The sequence below is a fragment of the Mastomys coucha genome, unplaced genomic scaffold, assembly GCF_008632895.1.
Source record: "Mastomys coucha isolate ucsf_1 unplaced genomic scaffold, UCSF_Mcou_1 pScaffold4, whole genome shotgun sequence".
NCBI lineage: Eukaryota > Metazoa > Chordata > Mammalia > Rodentia > Muridae > Mastomys > Mastomys coucha.
Genome location: NW_022196910.1, coordinates 54,725,887 through 54,737,178, shown reverse-complemented (window position 1 = coordinate 54,737,178; position 11,292 = coordinate 54,725,887). Strand labels below are relative to the sequence as shown.

Here is an 11,292-nt window from a genome sequence, read left to right as displayed (position 1 = left end):
CCCCGCCTCCCCTTTAACTCCCAGATGGGAAGCACTTCACCCCAGGTCTGACCTTGGGCACTGCTGCCTTACACAGCACCCCTCCTTACCCGGCTGCTGGGACGCTTGAGGCAGCTGCTGACCACGCTGGGGGCTATAGGCCACCGGGTGAGACAGAGGTCGGTATTGCTGGTTGGAATTAGGATACTGTCCGGGAGGGTAGTAAGAAACCTGGATCTTTGAGAGGAAACAGAGTAAGAGGTCTCTTTAATCCAGCCATAACACTTGCAAATTTACTAAATGCCTCAAGGGCTAATAATCAGAAATTTGTAAATTGAGAGAGTTTGGGTTCACAACTATAGGACGACTATACAAGTCTGAAATAAAACAGCACTTGTGTTGTGCAGAAAGGAGCCTGTCTGCAGAATGGGAGAGTGAGGACAGCGTTCTTCCGGTTGTCTAGACTAGAGGAAGAAAGGGCTGAGATATGACAACTGATGCACTGACTAAGAGCTGGGGAAGGGGTTGTTTACCTGCTGAGGGGGCTGCATGTAACCTTGGGGTGGCAGGACTTGCTGGGTAGGTGGAGCATGGCTAGAAGTGGAATAGTTGGAAGTTGGAAGGGGCTGTCCTGCAGAAGCCATGATGAAACTAGCCTGCTGAGGATGCTGGGAGATAAGTGGGGGCTGGAACAAAGCTGAGGAAGGGTCAGCTGCTTCAGTAGAACCTTGGCGGCTAAGGCTCATTTGTCCAAAGGGGTTGCTGAGGTCTTCTGCCTGTTGAGAGAGTAGGGGACTCAAGGACCGAGGCTGTGTTAAGCCTCATGCATTTGGCTTCAATACAGAAAGACACACAGAGCTGGATGGGGTGGCACACGCTTGTAATCTCAGCACTTGGGAGGTAGAGTTGGAGGTTGGAGGATCATGAGTTCAAGATTAGCTTCAGATACATACTAAGTTCTATGCCAGCCTGGGCTACATGGGCCTTGTCTCAAATATACTAATAACTAAAACCAAGAACAGAAAGACAGAAATACAATGTTCTACAGCAGAAGTTCTCAACTCTCCTAATGCTGCCACTCTTTAATAACACTTTGTCATGGTATAGTGACCACCCCCAACTATGACATTATTTTCATTGCTACCTCATAATTTTGCAACTTTACTACTGTTATGAATTGTAATGCAAGTTTTTCAATGCTCTTAGGCAACCCCTGAGAAAGGGTCATTTGACATCACCCCCAAAAGGGGTTGCAACCCACAGGTTGAGAACCACTGCTCTACGGCATTCCTTATACCACTTGGGATGGTCTGGTTTCTGTACCTTGAGAAATGCATTTTAGCCAAGACTATGTCATGATATTTTAAACTGATAGCTTTGTGAAGCCTAAACCCAGAAACACAGTATCTCTGTGAAATGGCAACAATGGCTGCCCCATGACAGCTGTTAGTTACTATGGTTATTACAAACAGTTTCTCTGTGAAACAGTAACAATGGCTGTTCTGATCACAGGTGTTACTAGAGTTATTCCTCAGGAGGTGGGGGTACCTACCTACAGGAATATAGACAAACAAGAGTTAAAGAGTATGCGACTCTTTCTGTTTCCAGTATTCCCCATGCTCCTGCCTTGCCACAAATCCTGTTCTTTTAGAACACACCCTCACAGACCACAGACAGATAGCAAAGCTCTTGTACTCTATAGCCAAGAACTGTGGGTTCACTCCTGCTGCTTGTCTCCGTACTCCCTTCCCAGGTCATTTCCACCTTTGTTCTTTGACACTAGCCTAGAGTTCTCCTGCCCTTTAAAAACGACTTCCAATTCTCACCTCCGAAAGGAGGCCAGGGTGAGAGGCTGAACTAGAGGGAGCTGCTGGCTGGCTGGGCTGTAATTGCCTTTTCTCTCAGCTGCCTTCCCTAAGCACCAGTTGGTGAGGGTGTGCGGCTCACTCGTGATGGCAGGTTAGTTTCTTAGCTTCCTGCTCTGATTCCTGTGCTCTGAACAGTAATTCACATGCAAACACACATGCACAGACAGCAGAGTAGTTCTTTTGCAAAAGATAATACCAGAAACCAAAAGAAAATGTTGCCCTCTAGTTCCATTCCATTTTCAGGAACTGTCTTGCTGCCTTCTTGGTCAGGAATAGATGACAAGAGGATTAGACTGCAGATTAATTTGACGTCCTTATTCTAGCACTTTTCAGAATGGAGATAAGAGGTAGGAGGAAAAAAGGGGGATTCTAGTGAAAAAGCAGAGTGGTTTGATTAATATAAAGTAAAAAAAAGAAGGGTTCATCACACCATGAAGTAATCAACTATGAAGGAAATCAGATTTGCAAAGGATTTGTATTTAGGATGAAAACAATTTATTTTTAAATTTATTTTTGCTATTTTTGAGACAGGATATGACTCTAACCCAGGCTGAACTGTAATTCACTATGTAGCCTAGGCTGGCCTTGTACTCAGGGCAGTCCTTCTGCCTTATCCTCTTAAGTGCTGAGATTAAAGGTATGCACCACTACAGTCACTTTACAAACAATCTACACAGCATGTATATGCATCTGAAGAGAACATAAACATACGGTGAGATAGGTAGGATGTAAACATTTTAAAACTGGAACCTGAGAAGTCTGCAATGAAGGAAATCAGAAAGAACAATTCTGTACAGAATAAACTGGGAGAAAGCGACAAGAAGGACAGAGAGCAGAGCTGAGGGCCTGGGTTAGTGAGAGCCCTTCTCACACTCGGGAGTTTGCCATCCCTGTCCTATATTATATCTTTTGCATGCTGTGCTGATCCCTCAAGAAACAGCTTTCTATATCTCTTCCAAAAGCACCACATGCTTGCAAGACCACCAAAGACTGACCCAGACATCCCACAGATACAGGCCACACAGGGACAAGACAAAATGGTGAATGGTGGTTATACCATGTTGTACTGCTGGGGTGGAGAGACTGGCAGAAGGACCTGGGGACAGGAGCTTGGAGAAAACTGAACCGGCTGCGGAGAGGGCTGCAGGGCCGGGACTGGCTGTGGGCAGCACAGAGGCATGTGGAGAGGAAAAGAAAAGCATAAAGGGAGATGAAGGGAAGGGAAGGAACACGTTAATCATACAAGACATTCCGTATGAATCACATGGCCATTGAGCAGGCTGCCCACCAAGCCTGGGATAGCTTGTGACTTTCACATCTCTCTCAGAAGCCGTCTCTCTTCTCAGAAGAGATCCAGTATACCCCCTGCTCCATTAGCCACTTAAATTCTGCAGCTGTGAGTTATCTCAGGGCTTTCAGGGTCAAGGTCTATGACGTGAGTCCAAGCACAGCCTTCCCAGGGTGTATTTTCTGCTGACCACACAATCATTGAGGAGCTCCATCAACACCTCCCTAAATGCCCACTAGAGAGATACTGCGTACATCCAAGGGCAGTTCTCCTAGAGGAAGTGCTCAGTGCTCGCCCACAGAGACATCTCCCTCTACAGGAAAGAAAAGGAATAAAACCATCAGTAGATTCTGTCTCTGCTCCTTTAAGATGTGAGGGCAATATGAAAATGCCCCCATGAGCGAATGGGGTAAACTCAGAGTGAAGCCCAACCAGAGGCTTGGTTTTTACCCCTGAACCCCTTCACTAGCCTCAGGAAGGAGAGTCTGTCTACTGAGAACACGCAGTGTTCTAAATCAACTAACTATATTTTCCTTGTGTCTTCCTGTCCAGTTCTTTGGATCATTTCATCACTTCTCCAGGTGCAGCCCCTGGTGCAGGAGGGTGAGAGAGGAGAGTGGTAAGGAAGAAGAGGGAAGGAACATTGAGACACTGCTTCACGACAGCTGTACAGAATATCTAGAGATAGGGTAATTCCTAATTACAGCAATGAAAGTAAGGGTAGAGCTGGGGAAGCAGCTGTGCAGAACACTTGCATGGCAGTGCAAGGCTCTGGGTTCAACTCCAAGCCACAGAGAAATCAAACGGAATACCTTGACCACAGAGCTAAATCAAAGATATGGCTTGAAACCCAGAGGGGATGGACTGGGGGCCTTAGCAGAGTTTTAAAGAGTTACTGAGAACCCCGAGTGTCCTGGAGAGGGACACTACTGTAGCCTGGAAAGTTAGCTCAACCCTACTGACACCCTATAAGGCAATGGCATTCTAAATGTAACTGCTGGCCAAGCTGTCCCACATGTGCTGCAAATGCTGCTGGTTCATACATACATTTTCTATTTTTCCTAAACCTCTGTGAGGAGGACTTACCCTGGTTCAGGCCTTTTGAACAGTGAAGTAGCAGAACAGCTCATTTTCCACACACTTGTGAGTTTTAAATGGAGAGTGAGCCAGGAATGGTAGCACACACCTTAACTTCAGCACTTGGGAGGCAGAGGCAGGCAGATCTCTGAGTGGGAGGCTAGCCTGGTCTGCCTAGGGAGTTCAGGACAGCCAGGGTTACATAATAAAGCTTCTGTGTGAGAGTAGGGGTGGGGAGTGTGAGGAGAAGGGAGGGGGAGACTGATGCTCTCCTGATTCCTTTAACTAGGAAAGGCCATGGCAAAGGGAGGGTCTCACTTCTTTTTAAATGTGTATGAATGTTTGCCTGCAACATGGACTGTGTATAACATGTACCAGTGTGTCTCTAGTGGCCACAGGGACCAGAGGAGGGTACCTGTTCCCCTGGAACCAGAACTACAGATGGTTGTGAGCCACCATGTAGGTGCTAGGAATCAAATCTGGGTCCTCTATAAAAATAGCTAGTGCTTGTTCCCACTGAACCATCTCTTCAGCATTGCCACTGCTATATTGTTGTTGTTGTTGTTGTTGTTGTTGTTGTTGTTGTTGTTGGTTTGGTTTGATTTGGTTTGGTTTTGGTTATTCTACCATTACTTTCTTGGATGGTCTCAAAGCCCAGAACCAGGATCTCTCTAAGAGACCACAAGGACATCTGTTGCCACCTACTGGTGAATTCTGGGATACATGATAGCTCTGGGATATGCAGAGACACTAGCTAGCTAGAGTTAACAGGGCTCCTTTTTAACATTCACTCCACTTTAAACTCAACAAAACCCAGCCACGGAGCCGTCATTATCAGCCTGACTCCCTGGTGCAGGAGGTCAGTTCGACTTAGTGAGAGGAAGCATCCCAAAGAGTGTGAGTCTTGTTTTGCCAGCACAATGTCTGAGAATGGGTAAATGTCTTTTGATCTCTTTCCCAAAGTTTCCTAAAAGCTTTAGAACTCAGTAGCATTTATTTTGTCACTTCCTTCACTTCTACACTGAGGGACCAAACAGTGATTGATTATTTCTGTACAACTTCCCAGCCCCACAGTGCTGACAGCCATGAGAACAGGAAGGCAGGGATGAAGGTGAGGAAGAAGAGGCTCAGAGGTGAGGTCAGCACCAAAAAAGCACAAGGAAAAGAACTGAAGTAAGGAGAGGTTGTGGGAAGAAGAGGCAAGGCAGGACCAAGTATCAGGTGAAGGTAAGGTTAACAGTTCCCATAAATAAATACTGCCAGACACCCAACCTTACCCAGGGTAAGACCGGGAGTCTGTGATTATGGTTAACTTCCAGAGTATATTTCTGAGAGAACAGAAACCTTTGAATCCCCAATCTATAGCATCTAACCCAAAACCACACTCCATACCAACAACCCCTCCACTGTACGGCAGAATCCAGGAGAGGGGAGTAGAAGGTTGTCACTTATTCCAAATGGTCATTCTTTTATCTCTTTACCCCTTCTCCATTCTTGCTGTGTCTTAAGTGTGGATGTCAGGTAGAAGGAAAAGACAAAAGACTAAGAGGGAAAAAGGGGAACAAGACTATTAAAATATACACATTTCAGAGAAAAAGAACTACAAAATGCTAAGACCTTGGCAAGTGAGATGGACACAGAGAACACCATGGGAGGCTGGGGGCAGCTGGAGGAGGAACACTTTACCCACTCACAGGCAGAGCAATGGACCCAAGTGCACATCTTAGCAGAGACCTAAGCCAGTATGAACAAGGCCTTACAGGCATCCTGGGATCCTCCCACTTGAGTTTGCAGTTCATACTGACCAGGTTGGGAACTGATTCTTTTTTTAAAAAACAAAATACTAATAATACCACTAATAATTTATTATTATTATTATTATTATTATTATTATTATTATTATTATTATTATTATTATTATTATTATATCCCAACTGCAGTCTCCCCTCCCTCCTCTCCTCCCAGTCCCTATTCCCAACCTCTCCTCTGCCTCTCCCCAGCCATTACTCCTCCATTTCTCTTCAGAAAAAGGCAGGCCTCCCATGGATATCAACCAAACATGGCATATCAAGTTGCAGTAAGAGTCGGCAGGGAACTGATTCTAGCCCGAGAGATGCCATGCTGGACTGGGCAGGGGAGTGAAGCAGCCTGGTAGGAAAAACAACTTAAAGACAGTAGCAGAAGACAGACGAAGGAGTTTCTGACTACAAAGGATATCAGAGGTTAGACATTGGAATCTAGTCACGAAGAGCTCTGCTCACAATATTAAGAGTTAATTGATAGAAGAGCTGACTCAGGCTGATGGCTTTCATGGTCTGCACAGAAGCAAAATGTTTCTCAAACCCTGGTTAACAGCAACATCAGGCAAGGTCCCTCTCTGTAGCCCTGGCTGTCCTAGAACTCACTCTGAAGACCATGCTGGCCTCGATTACAGAGATCTGCCTGCTACTGTGTCCTGTGTGCTATGACTAAAGGCAAGTGCCACCACTGCCCTGCAAGTTTTGTCTTTAAAGGAAGCTCTTACTCTGCAGCTCATGGGGCTGAGACTCACTCTGTAGTCCTGCCTATTCTCCTGCCTCAGCTTTGCAACAAGTGCCATGCCACCTGGCTGGTGTCTGTCTTTGGGAGGCCTGGAGCTCTGATATTGTAAGTTCCATACATATACAGAGTGAGCAGAATGACTTTGTTTTTACACAGGATTTTAAAGGGTGCAGCAGAAACACAACCTGGAGTAAAAGATCCACAAATTCTCAGAACACCAGAAGTCAACTGTTAGGCACACACCTTTAAACTCTCAGCACTTAGAAGGCAGAGGCAGAGGCAGAGGCAGAGGCAGAGGCAGAGGCAGGCAGACTCAGTTCCAGGCCAGCCAGGATTACACAGACAGACCCTGTCTCATAAGAAGAGGAAGAAATATAAAATGGAGTTCTCAGGTTAGCCAAGTGTGACAGTGCACATCTGCAATCCCAGCATCTGGGAAGTGGGGGAGGACATCAGGACGCTGTCAGTTGAGGCTGCCCCAGCCTAAACTTTACAGCTAATGTAGGCTTCGTGACACCCTGTCTCAATAGAACACAACAGCAAAAGGAATGCTTCAGCCAAATATGTGCCCTTGTCCTGCCCTCCCAACAACTAACAAATAAGAAATGGAGGCAGGCGTAGACTACTTCACAAAGGACATGGTGGCCTTCCTTGTAGAGTTTCACTGAGTCAGAGCAAAGGGTGCTGGGCACTTGAGGAGTAACTCACCTGTGAGATCATGTGACTATTCAAGGGTGGCTGTTGTTGAGGAGTGGGTGGGAGGGCAGGAAGCTGCTGCTGCTGCTGCTGCTGCTGCTGGGCAGGACAAGGAAGAAGGCCCCGGACAGACTGGGCTGAGGTGACCTGGTTGCACACTTCTGGGGCACCTAGTACCACGCCTAAGGCAAAGAGGAGACCCACCCAAAGTTGTAAATACAAAGCACAAATGTAATTCTGAAGGGCCCAGCTGCAGGATTCTACTTTTTCTTTGCCCTTTCTGTTTACTTCCTTCTCCCTATTCCTCAGTTGCCCAAAGATCCATGCAAGGATATAGCTGTACTGCAGCTCTTCTGCAGACAGGGTCCACCTCTTAGAAAACACCTTGAATGTTAATGGCCGGTTTGAGAATTGAACAAAATGTTCTAGAGCGGCAGTTCTCAACCTGTGGATCACAACCCTTTTTGGGGGTGGGTATCAAACCCCCAAACAGATTACATATTAGCTATTTAAACTTCAATTCATAACAGTAGCAAATTTATGGTTATGAAGTAGCAACAAAAATAATTTTATGGCTGGTGGTCCCCGCAACATGAGGAACTGTATTAAGGGGGTCACAGCATTAGGAAGGTTGAGAATTCTGTTCACAAGGCAGAGGCAGGCAGATCTCTGTTGAGTTTGAGGCCTGCCTGGTCTACACAGTAAGTTCTAGGACAGCCAGGGCTATGTAGAGAAACCCTGTCTCAAAAACAAGCAACGATAAAAACAAAAACAAAAACCAACCAACCAAAAAGCTCCTCACATATGTGAAGCTGCTGAAGAATTTCCCTACAGTGTCTAAAATCAATCTGTGACTCATAAGGAGAGCTTAAAATATGAAGCTTCAGAGATTCTTGTCCACTATGAGAAAACAGCTTCTATCTTCCAACATCTATACTCCAGCCCACAAACACAACCTTTACCGGCAATTTTCCCATTTCCAGGCTCACATTTGCATAGTCACACAACACATTTTTTAAATGAAGAGAATAGGGTTTATTCTGGCACAGCATACCACACACTTTTACCAACTATATACTATGCAAGAGGGATTTTGTAATGAACTACAGTGTGGCCCTTGGCTAGCTCCTAAGCTCCTAAAATCTGGTAAGAAGACAGAGAACTGGTCGTGCCATTCCAAAGCTGAGTAACAGACTGAGGAAAAAGCTGAGGAAGCAGGAACCCCAGATAATCAAGGAAGTCGTGTTAGGAGAAGAGGTGTATTTGAGGGATAACTAAAAGTTTATCAGACTGATGGGACAAAGCTAATGTCATATTCAAGAAATGGTGGAGAGCTGGAGAAGGATGGGTTTTTAAAAATTATCCTCAGCTTCCCGGGCAGCCACCTTGCCCTGTTTACATAGGTGATGTAGAAAGGTGAGTGTGTATGCATGCGTGCGTGCGTGCGTGCGTGCGTGCGTGCGTGCGTGCGTGCGTGCGTGCGTGTCTCCAAGGTCAACAATGGGTACTGTTTTTCGGGAACCACTCACCTTGCTTTATGGGTTTGTTAGCTCAGCTATGCTGGTTCATCAGTGAGGTTCGGAAAACCTCCTGTCTCTCACTTCCCAGTGATGGGATTGTTAAGTGCACACCACCATGTTTAGATTTTTATTTTTATTTTTTTTAGTAATTGTATTTTATGTGTGACTGTTTTGCCTGTGCCATTAATTGTGTCTAGAGCCAAAAGAGACTAACTGATAGCATCTGAGCCCCCAGAACTGGATTTATAGATGCTTGTGAGCCACCATGTGAGTGCTTGCTTAGAATTGAACCCAGAGTCAGAAAGACACGTATGGTATGTACTCACTTATAAGTGGACATTAGCCATAAAGGGTAGGATAACCATGCTACATTCCACAGACCCAAAGAAACTGGGAGATCAAGGGAGAATGCAAGAATCTCACTCAGGAGAGGTGGACCGAGAGAAGTAACTGAGTAGAGGGGATGAGGAGAAGAATGGGGATGGCAATCAGGTGTAGGGAGGGAGGGCAGGAGAGGGCTGGGAGTGAGAATGGAAATCAGTGGGGGGCATCTATGGTGGGTGGGGATATGGGGCGCCTAACAGGGTAATCCTAGCTGATTCCTACCAGAGCCAGGTGGGACTTCAGAGGAGTGAGGGGGACATTAATCCACCCACAAGACCTTCAACCCAAAATCTGTCTTGCCTAACAAAGATGTGCAGGGAAAGTCAACCAATGAATGCCCCAACTTGAGACTCATCCCATATAAGAGAGAGCACCAACCCCTGACACTATTAATGATACTTTGCTCTGCTTGCAGACGGGAACCTAGCATCTGTTTCCTGAGAGGCTTCATCCAGCAGCAGATGGAACAGGTACAGAAACCTACAGTCAAACATCAGGAAGAGCCTGGGGACTCCGTGGAAGAGTTGAGAATAGAACTGACGAAGCCAGAGAGGTCAAGGACAACACAAGAAGACCTACAGGGTCAACTAATCTGGGCCCGAATCTGGGTCACCAACCAGAAAACATGCAGGAGCTGGACCTAACCCCCCTACATATTTGTAGCAAAAGTGCAGATTAGTGTTCATGTGTTTTCTCCTAACAAGTGAACAGGGGCTGTTTCTGACTCTGTTCCCTCCCATTGGATCCCCTTTCTCTAACTGAACTGCCTGCCTGGGCCTCAGTGGGAGAGGATGCGCCTAGTCCTGCTGCAGCTAACTGTCCTAGGTGGTGTGGTACCCAGGGGGCACTCCCTGAGGAATAGAGGAGGGGGTAATGGAGGAAAGGACTTATAAAGGTGGAACTGCGAGGGGGCTGTAATCAGGATATAAAGTAAATACAAAATTAAATTATTGGAGAAAACAAGGGCAGAGCATGCTCTTAACTGCTGAACTGCTGAGCCATCTCTCCAGCCTCTATGCCTGGCTTTTGACACAGATGCTAGAGATGAAACTCAGGTGATCATGCTTGCATGGTGGGAATTTTATCTTCTGAGTTATCTACTTGGCTCTAACATGAACATTTTTAGGAGGGGACTGAAAGCGAGTAGATCCGTGTTTTAGATTAGTAAATTTGCTTTGAAAATGGCTTAGAATAGAGTGGAGAGATAATCATGGAGATAATACCATAATTCAATAAAATGAGGGCCTAGTTAAAGGCAGAGACGGTGGTATTAGAAAAGGGGATTAACAGAGAAGGGCAGGAGAAAGGTAACCGAAGCAAAAGGCTTCACCACAACTGGTGTGTACTGGAGATAAAACCTATAGATCTTGTGTGGGATTCAGGTCACATGGAGAGCTAAGCAGTCCTCTGGTAAGACGGCTGCAGGAACAGAAGGCAACCCAGAGCACTGGACGGTAGCGATGGCTGGCATGCACAACATGAGGCTCTACTCTGCCTAGTGACTACATTCCAGAAAGGCGGGGGGACAGGATGTGTCCAGTAAGCTACTGCTGATTGGTTATAAACTGTTACACTTTACACTCCCATGGGGCACAGAATGAAAGTACCTGTCATTCACATCTTACCATGTAACCTTGCTCTGGGCTAAAATCTACCTTAGTCAGATAATACACAAAATAACTAAATTCCAACCAACCTTCCTTTGTTTCTCTCCCATCAAAACAAACAAACAAACAAATAAACCACCATAAAGTCTGAAAGAAAAATCAAAGAGGCAACTAGATTTAAGAACGAGTAATAGCACCAGGCGTGGTGGCTTGTACCTTTAATCCTAGCACTCAGGACACAGAAGCAGGTGGATCTGAGTTCAGATCTAGGCCAGCCTCGTCTACAGAGTGAGTTCTAGAACAGGCAGGGCTTCATAGAGAAACCCTATCTC

At 46.0% G+C, this 11,292-nt stretch overlaps 1 protein-coding gene across 15 annotated transcripts in view; it reads right to left on the bottom strand.

Moving 5' to 3' along the window:
- Nucleotides 1-11,292, bottom strand: part of R3hdm2 (R3H domain containing 2) — a 120,996-nt gene that overhangs the window by 15,061 nt on the left and 94,643 nt on the right. For 9 of the 15 annotated variants that reach the window (XM_031350119.1, XM_031350110.1, XM_031350111.1 and 6 more), the window contains 4 exons: nt 7,462-7,631; nt 2,905-3,006; nt 513-755; nt 90-216 (listed from right to left, as the gene is read on the bottom strand). In XM_031350119.1, the coding sequence (XP_031205979.1) occupies nt 90-216; nt 513-755; nt 2,905-3,006; nt 7,462-7,631 (642 nt within the window). The remainder of the gene's footprint in view (nt 1-89; nt 217-512; nt 756-2,904; nt 3,007-7,461; nt 7,632-11,292) is intronic. The other 6 variants (XM_031350108.1, XM_031350109.1, XM_031350114.1 and 3 more) reach the window with 2 other exon arrangements.